The 18,941-nt window shown below is 47.0% G+C and overlaps 1 protein-coding gene across 3 annotated transcripts in view; it reads left to right on the forward strand.

The window, feature by feature from the left end:
* The first annotated feature begins 2,984 nt into the window (after positions 1-2,984).
* dgki (diacylglycerol kinase, iota) overlaps positions 2,985-18,941 on the forward strand; it is a 43,415-nt gene continuing 27,458 nt past the window's right edge. Inside the window, exon 1 of one of the 3 annotated variants that reach the window (XM_077004876.1) lies at positions 2,985-3,918. In XM_077004876.1, coding sequence (XP_076860991.1) covers positions 3,692-3,918 — 227 coding nt within the window. In that variant the 5' untranslated portion in view covers positions 2,985-3,691. The remainder of the gene's footprint in view (positions 3,919-18,941) is intronic. The other 2 variants (XM_077004874.1, XM_077004875.1) reach the window with 2 other exon arrangements.

Here is an 18,941-nt window from a genome sequence, read left to right on the forward strand (position 1 = left end):
GACTGTGATCAGGATTGGTTATTGCGTTTCTAAAGCTGTACTGTCGTCTCAGTTTTTTTTTTATTATTGCAGTTAAATAGGAGAGGAAACAATTTTTTTTCGGGGGGAGGAGCGGGCCCAGGTTTAATGGTCACGGTTCGCTACTGATATATATATATATATATATATATATATATATATATATATATAAAGATGACTATCATATATATATAATTAGAATTTGAATATCATCAGTTTCGACAGATTGTCCTACCATGGGACTTAAGTTGATTTTTGTGTTATCTCGTGATTTGATCAGGTTTGGTTGTGCCAATGTATCTTCTGTAATATTCCGAACATATAGGGCAGGGATATCCTCCATCTTCAAGTCTTGGTAAATACAACCAAGAAATATGGTAAAACAACATAGTTTCTTATCATCACTCAAATTGTGTCCCAGTGATGAATAATGGCAAAAATACACCAGCTGGTTTGGCATCACATGTCAGACGTTGGAAAATCTGGTGACGTGTAGTGCAGCAAATAGGAAAAATGTAAATGTATCTTCTTTTGTGCAAAACTGGGCTAAATGGAACATTTTCAGACGTAACACAACACGGGAATAAAATGAAAAGCATATCACAGAAGCAGAAGAGAAAGTTTCAACAGTCAGTTATTGATATGGCACATGGTATAATAGGTAGTTCATTTCTGAATATAAAGATTTGCATTATAATATTCTTATAAATATTAGAATCTAAACTGCAATGCTGTTTCTGTCCACTGAGTGGGGACATAATACAGGTAGATCTAAGTGGCACAAGAAAATTAAGTTAGTGTTTTGGTGGAACCCCAACTTTCTGCCATCATTAAAAACTTTGTTTAAAGCTTATAGGCATCATTTCTTAATATAGAAACCCAACAAGACGTCTTTGATTATTTTAGTTTCGATCGAAGTGTTTGATTAACTCAGTCATTGATTTTACATTCAACATTTACAATCGCCCGGTGCATACAGCAGCAGCTGTGCACTCACTGGGTGGTAGAGAGATGAAGGGACCTCAGGCCCGGCTGGGGCCCAGGCCCTAGATATCCCACCTCCTTCTGGAGGGGGAGGACACTTACTGTTCTCCACACCTGGCTATGTGCTCACCAGCTCTCAGAAGATTACGATTCACGTCTGAGATTGTCACTTCAAAGATGACTGTACTACAAGGAGAGGCCAGGAAAGCTGCATTTCGTCTGCAGGGGATCAAATCACTCATTGAGCCCTTGAAAAATTAATCTTCATCTTCATCATCTCTGATCCTTTCAGTCCGCAATAATGACAGTGCCAGGGTATGAGTATCCATATCGGCTTGTAGTTTGTAGACCACTTGAGTGCGTGCACTTGAGATTCATTATCAGCCATTGAGAAGGCCAGTCATTATCATGGCCATTAAAGCACTGGAATTATTTCATCATCACTGACCTCTGATTTCCATCTCATGCATCACCCACGCACGTTTATTCTGTGATGCTCTGCTGCACGGCCCAAATTCATCTGCTATCATAGATGCCTCATTAAACCCAGTCATTTGTTTATCAGCTATGGTCTAGTATACCCGCATCTGATATTTAATGGTGTCTTTTGAGTGCAGTGAGTGGGAAGCCATTTTAATGCATTTTGATAGATTCACACTTGCAGTGAAATCCAGGAAGCTGTTGACCTATAAAGAAAATGGGGGTGTTTTGGGCCCCTGACCTCTGAGAATATACAATGAGTTTCCTTAATTGGACAGTCAAATTGACACAGATGTCACAGTAATCTGTAGCTGGCACAGATGTTATTGTATATTTAATGATGTTCATGATGCTATTGTATATTTAATGTTTCATATAGATATGATATTTACATGTTTTTAAAAACACTCTCTTCTTGCTCTCTCTCTCTCTCCCTCTCTCTGTCTCTCTCTCTCTCTCTCTCTCTCTCTCACACATACACACACACATACATACATACATACCTTTCTGTTCTTTTCAATGCGTATTGTATATATGTATTAAATAATGTATACAGTATTTGATGTTTAAAATGCAGACACGTCTTATTGGAATTAATGATGACCTTTACCTGAAATGAGAAAATATATATATAAATTGAGTTTAAATGCTCGATCTATTTCTCATTTCAATTTCATTTAATAACTCTGAATGTAAATGTAACTCTGAATGTACTCATTCTAAATGACCTTGAATAAACATAATCTATGAAAATATCCACTCACTGCCCTGTAATGTAATTCAAAGAAATGTGAAATACGATTTTTTTTAGCATTACGCAAATAAAAGATGTGTTAAAGGGAAAGTCACTGGGAAGACAAATAAACCGAATGGCTCACCCAGCCCTGGACCACACCGTCCATAATAAGGCCTCACCACGCTGCCCTCTTTCTGCCTTAGGTATTTAATGGACAGATTAACATTTTAGCCCTAACCTGGCAAACATCCAAGCGCTATCAGCGCTCTTGTGGGATAAGGGATGTTTTGTGACAAGCCAAGTGTGTCTTCTGCTTTAGTTACTAATGGTTCAGACAAGCCGGGTCCACCACGGTCTGGCCCTAAAAGCAAACTCACATGCACTGTGTACAGAACCCACGTGCTGTTCGTTTAATTTTGTGGAAGTCTTGCATCGTTTTTATGCACGAGCCATGGTGTATGTATGGTGTTACCTTACAGGACGTCACTGAAAGCAGAAGGCAAGGCTCCTTTTTTGATGCCAACGTTTTTTCAGGCTTGTGTTTCCTTTGTCTGTCGTAGTCCTTTAACATTAGAGAAGGTGATATTAACAAATGAAAAAGATACATAGCCTAATGCAGAATTCTAGAGGAAAATAATTGTGTTAAGTACTGATGTGTAAATACCTGTGGGCGAGAGCCTCGCACTAGTTCTGTGCCTCACACTAGAACTGCTCTTTGAATATCTAAGTAGTCAAGACTTGAGTGCGTCATTCTCTGCCTCTTCAGATATCGGCCAGATTGTAGCTTACTAGGAAACTCTGGACATTGGCTATTCCTTGTCAGACTGAAAATAGTCACGAAGAGACTTAGAGCGCGATTGAATCTATTTTCCTCTTATCTTAGATTACTTCAGCCAAATAGTATTAAGGCAAACGAGGCGGATGTGATGATTGGTTTGCATTACATAGCGGTTACATTATAAGTCCATTATAGCCTGGGGTACCGCACAGGCCTGCTCGCTGAGTAGAAATTGCATTTTTATTAAAGGAACCGTATTAATGACACTACATTTCTCTTATGCGTCAGGCTACGTACAATGCATAAAACCGGCTCATTTTAAATGGGATATCTCAATCTGAGGGTTTATATGAAGACAGAAGGGTCCTTGACTGTTGTCAGTGAAGGATGCTCTACTTCGTTCTAGTGATGCTGCGGTAAGGGGGCGAAGGAGGAATATCCCATGATGCCCTCGCGTAGGGATGTGGTGATGGATGCTGCCGTCGTGGACGTCTCAGCCGCTTAGCGCATCCTGCAGGAGCGCATCCCGCCGCCACCCGCCTCTCCGGAGCTCGCGAACCGCGCTCGTGACCGCTAACGCTGCAACAGCGCGAGGAACTTTCAGCCACCGCCGCGGTCACCGACGTTAAAACCCGCAACCTCTCCCTCCGTCCGACGGGGAGAGAGAGGAGGGGGGGTCCACTGCCGACCGGAGCATGGACCCCCTGGCCAAAACGCGCCCGTCGCAGGAGGAGCGGAGCCCGCAGACCTTCGGTCACCGATCGCACGCGCTCGGAGCGGCCGGCGGGGAAGCGGGCGCGCGGGGTGGCGCGAGGGACGCGGCGATGGGGGGCAGCGACACTCTGGGCAGCATCGCCGACGTGGACGAGCCGCTGGAGGATCAACTGAAAGGTCTTGCGTTCAGGAAACAGACCTCGTATAGGTGAGCGGATGGGAAAAACTAAATTCACTGCAAAGTGAGCAGTTTGCTTCATGCAAACATGCAAACCTCCACCATGCAACCTAGACGATCGGCTACAAGGTTATGCATGTGTGTTAGTGTATTTATAATATATACATGTATATTAAATGAGCAGGTTATTGTTTGTGTTTAATGGCATAAACAATTGTGAACAAGGGTTGCGCAAACGAACACGTCGATGTTATCGGTTTGTGTCAGAGAAAGAAAACAGGACAAACAACTGAACCACTGAAACTGGACGTGCTGATGGTCGGTGGCGTTAGGATCCATCAGATAACCGTGTGCGTGGATTTGCGTTGTGTTACATTTCGCGTGAACGTGTATGTGGTTCACGCAGAGACGTTGAGGGGGCCCGCGAGCTTAGTCACGTATCGGTCTCCTTGCGAGTGTGTGCGGGGTTTATATTAAACGTCAGCCTACTTCTCTCGGATGAGGCGTGCGGAGATATACTGTCGGATTGCTTTACTGATGTAGAATAGTTATTTGTTTTTCTGCTCTGTACAGACGCTTCTGATGTTTTATGTGGTGGAGTAGGCAACATGTCTTTGATTATGTTTGCTTCAAGGAGTAACCCTAAGTAGTATTTAACCAACGGCATGTTTAGATAAATTAAAGATCATTTCTGGAAGGAAATACTGTGGGTCAGGGCATGACAGATTTCTTAAAACATTGTTAACATGCTTTGGGCATGCTAAGCGTAGTATGGCCATGTTGCTCAAAGTTCTGTGTAGATTGTCTCTCTCAGAATAAATAAATGATGTGTGTATGTGTGGAATTAAAATGGTGTAGTTATTCCAGTTCATTTGAAGGCCTGAAGAGTTAAGACCACATTGACAATCCAACATCCACCTACATACTCACCCACACACACACACACACACACACGCACGCACGCACACGCACACACACACGGTCCCGTTCCTGCGTTACCCCGCACGCTTGTGCTGATCGTTCTGTCAATGTTCCTTTTGCTGAAACCCACCGGTTGTCTTAGACACGCTCTCCCTCTCAGTCAGTCTTATCAAACTAATTCTCTTCAAGTGCCCATTAGTTGTCTGCGGAGTAATATTCACGATGAGATTTAAGGAATATTTATCATAATCCAGCATATTTCTTAACTTGCACCTCTCTTTGGAACTTGCAGTTGATTACCACAGGCAATAATTTTCATGCATTTCTATGTTTAGAAAGTGAAAAGACACATATGATAGAACCCTTAGAGCTGTTATCGAGAAAGCCATGTGGTAGCTACCCTCAGTGTATTTTGATTCAATAGGATTTTCCATTCACACATGAAAGGTTTTGTCTTTGGTAATCCACCACAGTCCAGTATACCCCACCAGTGGCGGACTTAGCAATTTGGGGGCTCAAGGCGAAATTAGCTAGGGGGCCCATCAACATTAATATGCGAGAAATAAGTTAGCTAGTCAGGGGGCCCCTACAGTGGGCTGTAGTGGGAGGGGCCCAAGGCAGTTGCCTAGCCACGCCTCTATGCAAAGACCGCCTCTGTACCCCACAACACCCCACGATCCACCATACCCCACGCATGCTGTAAATACAGATTAAAAGCACTGAATTATTCCTTTATGAACTTCTTGTCAATACTTCTGTTTTGTGCATAATGGTCAAAAAGCTGTTGGTTAGTCCAGAAGTAATTAAGTGGATGAGGTGTGAAGCCCTCGCAAGGTGCCCACACTTGCATTTGAACTCCCCTTTTGATTAACAAGCATCCAAGTTAAGAGAAGTCATCACCCCTGCTCTCAATATCACTGCTCTTCACAACACCAGTCCTCTGTTCTTCTTGCGGTCTCACAGCTAATGATGCAGATGATAAAAGCCTTTTCTTCTCTATATCCACAAAGGCTCTCAGAAAAAAAAACAAAAGAGAGAGAGAGAGAGAGAGAGAGAGAGAGAGAGAGAGAGAGAGAGAGAGAGAGAGAGAGAGAAAACCCACAAAAACCATGTAAACTGAGTAAAAACAAGTGATTTTCCAGCGCCTTTAAATCTCAGCAAAAGGTTGGGATTAGGGTTAGGGTAACTGTGTTTATGTAATTGGGAGAGTTTTGGTGCATTTGTGAGATGTTGGGGACCGTAAGACGTCCAGGTTTTATTTGCCAGGCTTATAAGAAGTTCAGCACGCATGAAGGTTTTGCTGCTTTTGGGTTGCTCAGCTCCTATACTGAAGAAGAGCATTTTTAGCCATGTTGCTAGCGTGCTAGCGTGTTTACAGAGTGGGCTCAAGTCCGCAGAGATGTTACATCTACTGATTTCACAACAAAAACTTTAACCACTGTTCAGTTCCAAATAGTTTAAAAACATTTATTGATGTTTCATTTTACAAATAAATTGCATTTCTGGAAACTATGAAGGTAGCTGATTGGTAAAAGACCAATAAAGAGTTTCCTAAAAATATTTAAAAATGTTTTTTCCCCTTATTTAGCTTTAAGTGCAGCTGATGAAAAATAGCCTTACCTATCAAGTGTGGTTTGATGCATTTAAAGTTATCACTGTGAAAATAGATCTTTATCATATGTACAATGCGTTCCAGTGTTTTGACATTGATTTGATCGTTTTTGAAAGTACACACGAATACTCCTCCACTCTCACGAGCATTCTCTCCGAGCCCTTGAATCAGAAGCTTCTCTGATGACATCAGGACGGTGGTGATTTTGCAGACCTGATGGTGTTCTCCTATTGCCCGTTGCAATGCTGGTGAAAGGGATTTAATAATTCATTCCCTACAAGTGTTGTCTCTTATCGGTTCAGGTTTAATGAGGCCCCCGGTGCATTTTGCTGTTTCTCAGACCGTGGTGGTGGGGCTACCGCGTGGTGTGGGCTCTGTGCTGCTGTCCGTAATCTCGGGGAAGAGGGTGGAGCGTTTTTCCTCCGGGCCCAGTGCCCAGGTGGAGCCTTTTCCCCCCAGAGGGGGTTGGAGCTGCTGAAGAGGGGTCACTTCCATTTCTTTGGCATGCTTAGTTTGTACATATCTGCTCCCCGAGGCGCTGGAGTTTTTATTTATATTTTGGCACAGAGTAAGTGCGAAGGACCAATATTAACTCTTGTTTCGTGAGTGTGTGTGCGCTCGCGTGTGTGTGTGCGTGTTTGTGCGCACACGTGTGTACAGTAAGTGCGATAGCGAGGGGGAGGTGTTGATCGTGTGCTACTTCCCCGCGTACAATCTCGATCCCTCTATCGCACGAACGGCTCCGTTCAAGACGCTACAAGCGCGGCCTCTTACTCCACGTGGCCTTTCCCACAACTCCCCACGACTGCTGTTACGCCGCACAGGCTCCGTGGCACATGTACGAGCTAGCTGATGCGGGTTGTGGCATTCTGCTCATTTGCTATGCAGCCAGGGGGCTGGGGGCGTGTCTGGGGGCGTGGCTGGGGGCGTGGATCAAACATACCACCTCTCTACTGATTGCTTGTCCAAATGAGGCTTTTAAGTAAACGGGTGTAATCTCTTGTGGCGATGGCCATGTGCACAGAGGGTGGCGGCCAGCCTTTCTGTTCAGAGCAGTGGCTTTGAGCTGCTCTAATTAAAGGTTGGGCCTCGTTAGGCTATGAATGTAAGAGATTTTTACTATGCTGCCCTGCCCAGCGGAGTGGCCCGTGCTCAGGGTGCGGGGTGTGGTAGACGCCGGGCTGGGTGTGCGATCGGGGGTGGGATGGGATGACATGGGGGCGGGATGTAGGCGGGACGAGGGGCGGGGTTGAGGTGTGAGTCTCTGGGGCTGAATCTCCTCTCTAGGATCAGGATGTTCCAGTCTGGCCTGGGTCTCTTCCTCTGTGTCCTTTCCATCCTTTCCTGACTCCGGGTCATGTTCCCTTTCTCTTGCTCGCTCTCTTTGTGTGTTCTCTCATTCTGCCTTTCTCTCTTTTTCTCTCTTTTCCTGTTTATCTGTCCCTCTTTCTTTGTTCCCTCTTATCTTTCCCTCTGTCAGCCACTCTCTGTCTGTCTCTCTATCTCCCAATCTTTTCCCGTCAGTGTCTGCGTGTGCGTCTCTCTCTCTCTCTCTCTCTCTCTCTCTCTCTCTCTCTCTCTCTCTGTTCCCTCCTGTTTGCCTAGGCAAATTCCCCTTGGCTCCATCTCCGTGACTCAAATCCTGCACCTGGTGCTCTGGCACCTGCAGTCAGCGGCCCTGCTGGAGGTGTGAGCGACTCCATCTCCCTCGCTCGTGCCCTCCCTCCTCCTGGCGCTCCTCCACCCGCACGCGCCGCTCACCTCGCCCACCGATCCGGGTCGCCGAACAGCGCCGCCCCTCCAGTTAAACTGGGCGGACGGAGACGCGCTACTCGTTCGAAGCGCCGCAGGTTGACGAACAGGAAAGGCGTGTTGTTGTCGTTGTTATTGTTACTCTTGTTGTAGTCTGAACGTCTGGCCTCGCTTTGGCCTGCTACTCGAAAACGAAAATAAAGTACCGCGCCACAGAAAAAACCACGGAGCCAAAATGGAGGCGGTTGTGCTGGGTTTATCGGCGGAGCAGGGCTGAAATGGCCGCCCAGCAGAAGACGGAGCAGCTGCCCGTGGCTAATCTCACTGTGAAAGGCCGAGTAACCACTGCAAGTGAGGGAAAGAAAGTGAAACTGGGGGGGGAAAGGAGAAGTGAGTGGAAATGCCGATGGCCGGGCCCGTGTAGAGGGTGGTCAGTGCAGCAGGTCACGTGACATTTTGTCTGCTTGTAGAGCCATTAGGACTGAGATCTGGGAACTGGAAGTGACTGGGATACATCGCATGCACACAGACGCCTTAACTATTAATGAAATAATACCTGGACCAGGTGTCATGCTGTAAACACACACACACACACACACACACACACACACACACACGCACACACACGCACACACATACACACACACACACACACACACGCACACACACACACACACACACACACACACACATACACGCACACACACACAGACACACACACACACACACACACACACACACACACACACACACACACACACACACACACACCCCTTTTCCATACTCAGTGTGCTTGGATTAATGGGGCTGCTATCTTTAGTAGATGACATGACAGAGGGCCTGGGTGTTATTCATGATTTGAGTGCTGAGGCTGGCCTTGGTCCAGAGTGGGCCGTAATTTAACTGATTGCTCCAGGATCGGGAGGGTAATCCTACCTGCTGAAAGGGAACTGGAGCGTCGTGCCTCGCTGCGTATTCATCCCCGCTCTAAACCTCTTAACGCACTTTCAACGTTTACGTAACGTTCCGCCAGCGTCGCTCTGTTTTGGCAGCCTAGCTGGCATGTTGTGAAAACGTCTCCCCCCCCCCCCACTCGCGCTAATGGCAGTTCTTAGCGGTGCAGGCTACGCGTTCGCTAGGCAAGCGAGACGCTTCTGGAACGCAGCCGGGGGGCCCGGCGAGTCGCCCTGGGTCACGCCGAGCATCACGGGGGCCCGGCGGGTAACCCGGCCACACGTGCACCGAAAACCTCTGCGCGCGTTTCCACCTGTGCGCGTCATGCAGCTGTCACGCCTGTGCTAATTATAGCACGTCCCTCTGGCTCTCCAGCTGTGTCCTGGGAGGTCGAGTGTTCGCGTGGACGCGTGTGTGTGTCCGTGCGTGCGTGCGTGTATGTGTGAGCACAGTCCTACGGAAGCCTCATTTAGCAAACGGTTCATTCGATTAGGCAGCCGGGGTCCTCAGGTGGAAGGGCTTGTCTGGGAGGGGGTCACATCCCGTTCCGTGGCCCGGTGCGGACACCTCTCAGTGGGGCTGAGCCGTGAGACCCAACAGCACACACGGAAGCTGCTCACCGCATGGGGCCACATTGTCAAACTATTCAGAGATTTGTTTCAGCAGACTAAACAAAATTGGCCATTGGCTGCTGTGACTTAATTGTGCTTTAATCTGTAATAAATTACGTGTCTGTTGTTTGAAGAAAGCACCCTCTGATTCGCTATCAGGCATACTTAACTCACCCAATTAAATGATCTGCCAGTCACAGGATGTACAGTTTAATATTTTGACATTTTTTATGCTCCTTAAACACTTTCAATTATTTTATGTATTTAATGAATCATTTAAAATTTTTAGGAGTTAGTCTCTGTATGTACAGAGTGAAGAGGGTGAGTCTTTCTCCAGTGGTTGGCACTGCACGTCTCGGCACCAAAGCCCCTGTAAAATGGTGTGAGACTGGTCTCCCTGCGCTGTGGCCCTGTGTGGCATCTCTCCCGAATGAGCGGCAGTGCAGGTTGTGCTCTCCCCGTGGCAGAGATGGCGTTAAACGCCACAGCACGTACCCCCGCCCACGATAAACCACACAAGCTCATCTCAGACGCCACCTCATGTCAGGTTCAGCGGCATCGCAGTGCCAATGCTGTCTGTCAGAGAAGGAGGTACCGAGGGCATCCCTGGCCACACCCACCACTCCCATGCCCCGCCCCTCCCTCAACTGGGTGTTGGTCTGGGGCACTTGAGGATCAAACAGGCAACCAGGCTAAACGCCCGTGTGACACGCCAGTCGGCCGGACCCAAGTGCGGTGGGTCCGACCCGACTGGCATCGGGGTGTGTGTAGCGCTTTACGTCCGCTGGATTAACGGGGCAACTGCCTCGGAGGACGAAGATGAAGATGAGCACCCACAGTCGTGTGGCACAGTCGCACTGCTCAGTCCTGAAGGCGAGCTTTATTTAGTAGTGAAGGCGGTGAGAAGTTTGCCCACTCAGAGTGCCTGTGTGTAAGTCGGAGTCATGCGAGTGACCGTGTAGGTGTGCGCGGGTCAGTGTCAGAAATGGTTGTCCCGATGTCCCGATGACGGGGCTATTTGGAGCAGATGGAGGGGACAGAAGCGGCAAAGATGCCATCTTCCGACGCCTCCCCCACACATGCAGCGCCCACCGAGGTTAATTATGGAGATGTCAGCAGCCAGAAGAAAGACAATAGAGAGAGAGGAGGTTGATCTGGATGCAGGACTAGGCCTCCTACATACACTGCAAATGATGCTAACCACACACACACACACACACACACACACACACACACACACACACACACGAGCGCACGCGCATGCAAGAAGCAGACCATCACATATAGATGTAATTATCCACTACGTTCCCACGCTCTCCCACTCGTTCAACACTGCACTGGCTGACATGCAGCAACACTGAGGAAACACACACGACACACGGGTACTGTCACACACAGAATTGAGAAGATACAGGCTAACACAGTGCCCTACACACACACACACACACACACACACATACTTGATCAGATCTGTGAGCGCATAGATTATCACTTTATTCTCTTGCGGTATAAATTAATGACACAGCAGATCATGACTGAGGGTGTGTGTGTGTGTGTGTGTGTATGTGTGTTGGGGCTAAGCTCTGGGGGACCTGAGGGAGGACTACTGGCTTCCTGTGATTGTGTTTTTTCTCCGTGTGTGCATATATATATATATATATATATATATATATATATATATATATATATATATATATATATATATATAAATATATATGTGTGTGTGTGTGTGTGTGTGTGTGTGTGTGTGTGTGTGTGTGTGTGTGTTTGTGTCTGAGGTCATAACCAGTCAGGGAGAGGACAGAAGAACCACAGGGGGTCTGGATCTTTCCCTCCAAACACAAGGAAACGAAGCACAGCTGTTTTGTCCTCTACAAAACTGCACTAAACAACACATCACAGGCAAAACCAGACACAAAAACATTACAGTGTCGCTACCTTGTATCAGCATTTGCGGCATGTGTCAAAACCACCACATATTTTTGCTTCAGAACATGAAAAAACAGCAAGAGATGAATCATTTCTAAATATTTAAATTAGAACTTTCAATAGTCAAGTGATAATTCGTGCTTGAGAATGCGGCTGTCATAGAGAGAGCAGATACATCAAATCACAGCAGGTGATGAGATGGAGAAAGTCAGCTTACTTACCAGCCCTCAAATACAGTCCCACCTACAGCTCCGCCCCCGAGCAAGGCCCCACCCATGGCCCCACCCACAGCCCCACCCATGACTGTCCCCAGCACAGCGGGACAGAAGCCAGTAGAGGACAGTGACAAGCCAGTGCTTGAAGGACAAGGAACACGTGAACCGTGGCATCTGTGCAACCGACAACCAAATACGTGACCCAATTTGGCCCTTGAAAGAAAGAGAGAGAGAGACAGAGAGACAGACAGACAGCTGAACAGTCATGGAAAAAGAGAATAGACAGCTGAGGGTGAAAGGCCACGGACGTGAGACGCACCTACGGGAGATGGAGATAAAGAGAAGAAGAGAAATCTCTCAGCTTGCCACCTCTTTAATCATTAACCTCCACACTACACCCACCATCAAAGCCTTATCCATGCCTCCATGCCCCTGCGTGTGTGTGTGTGTGTGTGTGTGTGTGTGTATGTGTGTGTGTGTGTGCATGTGTGTGTGTGTGCATGTACCTACCCTCTGTTTGCTTGTGAGCTATGGCAGTGTACTTAATGATCGCGAAGACTTTAATTTTGTAGCAAGCCCGTCAGGGTCCAGGTAGTTACACTTTAACATCAACTGGACTTTTGCACTGTTCTCCTTGCTCTCCCTACTTCTTCTCTCCATCTTTCTAATGCTTCAAGACATTTTTCATTTCTGAGAACCCCTAATTCCCCAACACACCACGAGTGAACACTGCTGTGGGTGCCTTCAGCATTCTGTAGGTAGTTCTGTGGCCCTCGGGTTGATTTATGTGGTAAGCGAGTTCTGTCCCGCAGGTGCCCACAACACATGCTGATGTCTCCTGTCTGAGGTGTTCTGTGGAGTTGGGTCAAATACTTTGGCCCAGTGGGTTGCAATCTAATCACAGTGATTTAACAAGGGACGCAAAGATAAAGGTGGGTTTAATAAACTGGTGTCTGGCCACTGAAGCATGGGGCCTGTCCCATTACACACACGTGACCTACAGCCGACTGGCCACTGAAGCATAGGGCCTGTCCCATTAGACACACTTGACCTACAGCCGAGGACTAGGACGCTCAGTGTTCAGATTTGTGTACTTCTAACAACACTGATTAAACGGTATGCCATTTGAAACATAGCATACTTTGATAATTATACTTCAAAAGAGGCTAATGTGAGCTGCTAACTCCTAACTTTGCAGTGTTGGATGCTTTGCACCAGGACCACAATGATGGAGATGAACGATTTGTGCTCCACTGATCAATGTAAATGGCGTGGAGCATGTGAAGGTCTTCATGCACTAACTCTTCAGTAGTTATAACGAACAGGTTTCATCAAACTTCTACATTAACTGTCCGTTAAGTCACTTTCCTCTTCACTTCCTGATGTTTTTGCCTACTTAAAATGTAGATCGAGTAGTCTGTGACTCGGTTGTCTGAATGCTTGCCCCGTCTTTGGGTGGTTGCTGGTTCAATTCCCACTCAACACCAGAGCTAACCCTGGCTGTGGTCTAAGGGCAATACAGGGTTACTCCTCCCTCTCTCTGTCCCTTGGGCGGTGTTCTCCCCCAAGTGTGTCGTCCAGTGTTGTGCTGGTGTCTGTTTGGACACGTGTGCTGGCTGGCTACATAGCTACTGGAGGAAGCGTGTGTTGGCATTCACCTGCTTGGTGGTGTTGTGTGATAGGTGGAGTTAGTAAGTGGGTGGAGTTAGTAAGTGGGTGGTTCCCAGTTGGTTCTGTTATGTGTGAATAATTTTCAGTGCGTTGTTTGGAGAAACTGAGCAAGAGCTCCATGCAATACAAGAGTAAAATGTGCAAGAGCCCAGGGAGCAACACACACTGGAGTTTACACACAACCTGTCTTTCCCTTTTCAAATGATGGAAAACACGCTATATGTGATGTTAAATGTGATGTTGATGTCACTGTCAATGAAAACAAAAATCTAGAATTGCAAAAAACTCCATAGAAATAGTGAGGTTTTAACACAGGCATCTTTCATTTGTCTTTGTTGAAGGGGGAAAAAGCTGTGTCTCAAGCCTGTAGTCCCAAGGCAAGAAAAAGATGATCACTATATCATAAGGCAGGAAATGAATGAGGAAAAGGAAGAATGAGAAAGAGTGGGAGAGCGAGAGAGAGAGAGGGGGAGAGAGAGAGGAGAGAGAGAGAGAGACAAAGGGGGAGAGAGGGAGAGAGAGAAAGAGAGAGGGGTGGTGGTGGTGAGGGAGAGAGTCAGCGTTCAGGAACAGATTGTCACTGTGCCGTAGGGAAGGCCAAGCAAACACACCTACGCTCAAACTCATGAGAGGCTGCGGAAGAGAGGAGGAGGAGGAGGAGGAAGAGGAGGACACAGAGAGAGGAGAAGAGATGAGAGGGAGAGAGGAAGCTTGTGGCATCGTGACGCATGGTCTGATGGATTATAAATATCTGTATGCTGGTGTTTTTGGAGGTTGACGGAAAAAACCTGGGTTTCCTGTCTGCACACCATACCAGCAGGATGGGAGCTAGTCTCCTACGTGTACACACACACACACACACACACACAAACTCTAAGTGTTCACAACTCACACACCCTAACGCACTCCCATTGAGGAACGTGTGTGAGTGCACACAGCATCAGTAAGAGCTCGATACGCAGCGGAAGCCGTGATCTCCGTCCCTGAGAACCTCGGGGAGCAGCTCTGCTCTCCTTGAGCACAGGCATTCACCAGCACGCAGCGCAGACATGGCCACCACTGAACTGCTGACACGACTGTTTCTCACGTCACTACAGCTGCGATCCTGAAGACAGGGAGAGGGATGCTGCAGGTTTGATGTGTTTTGTGTGTGTGTGTGTGTGTGTTTGGGTGTAGTGGTACTTAGCTAGAGGAATTCACACGTTACAGTTAGAATACTGCATAGTTGGGTGTGTGTGTGTGTCTCAGCACTAAGGGTTTGATTAGAATGAATGTGTTGCCTGTGTGGCTGTCCTTAACAACTCCCCCACACTACCAGGGCCTCTGAAGTTGAGAAGAAGAAAAAGACAGTAGAGATTGATGATCTCTGGTATTTGAAAAGAAATAGAAGGAAATTTGAGTGACTACTGTCTTCATTTTCCCTTAAAGCAGTGTTTAATGACCTCCTCAACCACACATACTAATACACACATATATATTCACAAATATGTGAACGTCTATCACATACACTCACACATTTAAATTGCAATCCTGTGTGTGTGTGTGTGTGTGTGTGTGTGTGTGTGCATGTGCGTGTGTGCTTGTGCATGTGTGCGTGTGTATGTACGTGTGTGTGTGTGTGTGTGTGTGTGTGTGTGTGTTTTCCTGCCATTGTGAGTGAATGTGTATCAGACTGCATTGACAGAAGCAAGGAGGAAAAGAGAAAGAAATATGTCTCCTTCCGGTACCCAGCTGCAACACGTACACACTCACACAGACACACAGACACACAGACACACACACACACACACACACACACACACACACACACACACACACACACACACACACACACACACACAGTTTGTGGTTTCTAAATGCATCTAAATAAACACTAATAGTGCAATTTTACACTGACTACAGGTAATATCCTCACTCTAAAAAGCCACAAAAACCCTTGCGTGTGTGATTTCTTCAGTTAGGTCTTAATGGCAGTAATCAAGCACCAATATGATTCAGTGGTTTTCTCTCCTATTCTGCTATGTAACTGGATGACAGGATTTCTTTCAAGATGGAGTTGAGAAATAGCAGGTTCTGCTCGCGCACACAGACTGGGCAGAAGGGAAAATCTTAATCTATACAGACATTTGTTCTGTGTAATTAAGATTAATATTCTTATGCAAGTAACAAAATTATGCAAGTAACAACATTTGAAATAAATCAGCAACTGTAATAGTAGTTCATTACCAATTAAATTATAATCACTACTATTATAATGCAGACTACTACAAAGACCAGGAGAAGGTAGCCACTATATAACCTGCAGGTCCACTTGGCTACAAAAGTAAATAAATGTTTCCCCCCACTGTCCGTGTTTTTCTCAACAGTCATTGCCAGTTATTTAGATCCTGTTTAAAACCACTCGACTACACGGAACATCCTTTTTATGAAGGAATATGAAGTAGTCCGTCACTCAGGAGGGTAAGGACGTGTCCTGGATGTAGAGACTGGGTGCTCTCTCTTTGGACTTCTGGACACCCGTTCATGCGATGGGAGGAACTGACTGTACCCTGCCTTCCCAGGACGACTGCGTTGGGCAGCTTTAAATTGCTACTGCAGATGATTTTATGTGAGCTCCTTTATTCTGAGAAACCCTATTTCACAGTGTAAACAGGTTTCTTTTGCATAATCATGATGTGGCTATGCATTTAAATACTTCAGAGTGAATCACAGCGCTGACTTGCATGTAAACACACCCAGTATGAATTAGTTTGTGAGCAAGGCCTTGTGGACCGCATTGGTGACATGTTCATATGGAACTAAAAAAGAGAGATTCTCTTATGTTTATGCAGGGAACTTAACCCCGTGTGCCCCGAGGGCGGACCTCCCAGCGGGGAGTTATTGTAAGTCACTTTAGCTAAGCGCCTCGGTCAAATGAGACGTCGTCAGGCGGTCTTCACGCGCCACGGCAACCGGGCCAAGCCCCACGCGGGCGCGTGCCCACCACTTCCTGCACGCGATGACTCAGACCAGACTCCGCATCGTTCCAGCGCGCGCGCCTATCACTCAGGCACGCGCGTCCGCGCCGATGCGGCAAGGAAGACGGGAGGGGTCGCGGAGGAAGACGGCGACCCGTGCGGTGCACTTTCGGGAAAGGTTGAGCGTCTGCCGTGCCGAAGTTGGCGGCTCAGGAGTGTGTGGGAGAGCGAACGCAGGAGCGCACGCACTCGTCCCTGCCGCCCCGTCCTCCCGCAGTGGGGCCCTTTCACGACTCACCACTTGCTGAGATGTATGCGCAGACTCCTGTGGAGAGGGGTTTTAATGCACATTTTAATGTTAGTCCTCGATTTGAAACTTAAAGTGAATGGAAAACTATGTGTTATGAATCTGCTGTAATCCGCTGTATAATGTGCCCACGGTCTTACCATCTAGTCCAGCTCAGACAGTGTAGTGAGCTCCAGGTGGGATAATCGGAGAATGAATCGCATATACTGAACATGCATTGTTAATGGGTTTGTCAGGATAATTCTACTGTAGCTCGGCCTTCTGTTTCACAGAATGGAGTGTTGTGTATAACTGTGGGCGGGTGACTTTAGATAAAAGAGAGGCAATTGAATTAGTGCTAATCACAGATCTACTGTGGCCCCTCAGTGGATGGGCCCTCGCGGGACTGTGTGTGCTGGTACAATGCTAACGTTGTTACTCTCATTACCTGTAGCGTCTCTCTCTCTCTCACTCACTATCCTCCCCCGCCTCTGTGCCAAACTCTTAGATATGGGGCTCTCGAGAGATGCCATGTGCAGGTTGAGTGAGAGGGAGGTTGAGAGAGAGCATGGACGAGAGAGAGAGAGAGAGAGGGAGAGAGATAGAGTAGCTAAAAAGAAGTAGGATGTTATGAAGGGTGTGGGCTGTGGTCAGGCTGCAGGATACAGTGTGTGTGGATATAACGCGTGTGGTCACAGCGCGTGGTTGCAGTGTGGGGTTACGTCACGTGTGGTTACAGCATGTGTGGTTAAAGCACACGCGGTCACAACACCCACTTCGCGGAGAGAGAGCGCCTGGATGAACCCGGGTCGCCCGTGGGGGAGGCCGTCCCGTGCGAGCCGTGGACCTGCGAGCACACTGACCCACTTTCCAGGCACTCCAAAGAAGGAGAGATACAGTGAAAGCAGAAACCTCCTCGAGGTCTTGGCAGGAAGAGCCACTTCTTCAGGACGACGGTGCCATCGCTTCTGTTGTTACGCTTGTATTGTCTGCGTGTTGCTGTGGTTACATCGCTAGAAACAGACTGCAGACAGGGAAAATTCCCTACGGCCTTGTCCGTAACAGTCGTTTCATGAACGGACGCAGCCACTGTCGAATGTTTGTGTGGTACAAGAACTTTGCTGGGGTCATCCGTCCTCTGACGGTACAGAAAGCTCTGTCGTACACATGGATGTAATTTGGGGGGGGGGGGATGTCCCCCCCACTTTCTCAAAAGCCGGTTTTGGTCCCCCCCAGTTTTTACGGTTAAAACCAAATATTTAAATAGCGACGAATCCATGTCCCCCCCACTTTTGAAATCAAAATTACGTCCATGGTCGTACATATCGGTGTAATGATCTGGTCTGTGTTGAGAAGTGAGTGTTAAGTCCAGTTGCAGCTCTGTCATTTCTAATTCAGCATGGGATCTGCTCATTATCAATAAGCACCGATAAGATGATGTCCCAAGAAATGATCACTGGCCTAGTTTTAGTACCAGATGCCGTGATCTCCGTCTGCTTACAGGATCATTTGGAATTTGAAACTTTGGATTTGTAAGCATCTGACTTTGGAGTTTAGCATCTGACTGGTTCCCATAGAAAAACAGTCAACAGAAAAATCCTAATCTTTATGACTGATAGATATTCTGTCTGTCTGTATGAAAGTGAATCTGTCTATTAGGGGTGCAACTTTTATACGTCAGAATGATAAAGTACAATTTCAATTGATGGAACAATCTGGGGATTTTTTTTTCAAATCATGGCAGGCCACAAAGTAATGGAACATAATTCTTTTCATGATTTATCGATTGTCAGAACTGGCATTTCTCATCACAAAATGATGTGGAAAGCATTTAAATAAACTCATGGTAGTTTCATGGAATGGATCGATGTACGCTGGATTGATTGAATCAGTCTGTAGCCTTTACAGTCAGTGGAATGATCGAAATGTATTTATAGGCCTTCAAACAAGCAGTGATAACATCTAACCGATTATCACAATAACAGAGTGGGACTGTCTGTTCAGAGTCTGTCCTTTCTGTGGTGTCCCACACCAAGGGAAAGCTGCTTAGTGGGGATGAGTGTTTTCCCTGTCACTGGGACTTTTCGGCTAGGCTGGGACAAACACGGAGCTGGTGACTGACAGCTGTCTTTGTAGGGTTTTCCA

Source organism: Brachyhypopomus gauderio, chromosome 5, assembly GCF_052324685.1.
Source record: "Brachyhypopomus gauderio isolate BG-103 chromosome 5, BGAUD_0.2, whole genome shotgun sequence".
Taxonomy (NCBI): domain Eukaryota; kingdom Metazoa; phylum Chordata; class Actinopteri; order Gymnotiformes; family Hypopomidae; genus Brachyhypopomus; species Brachyhypopomus gauderio.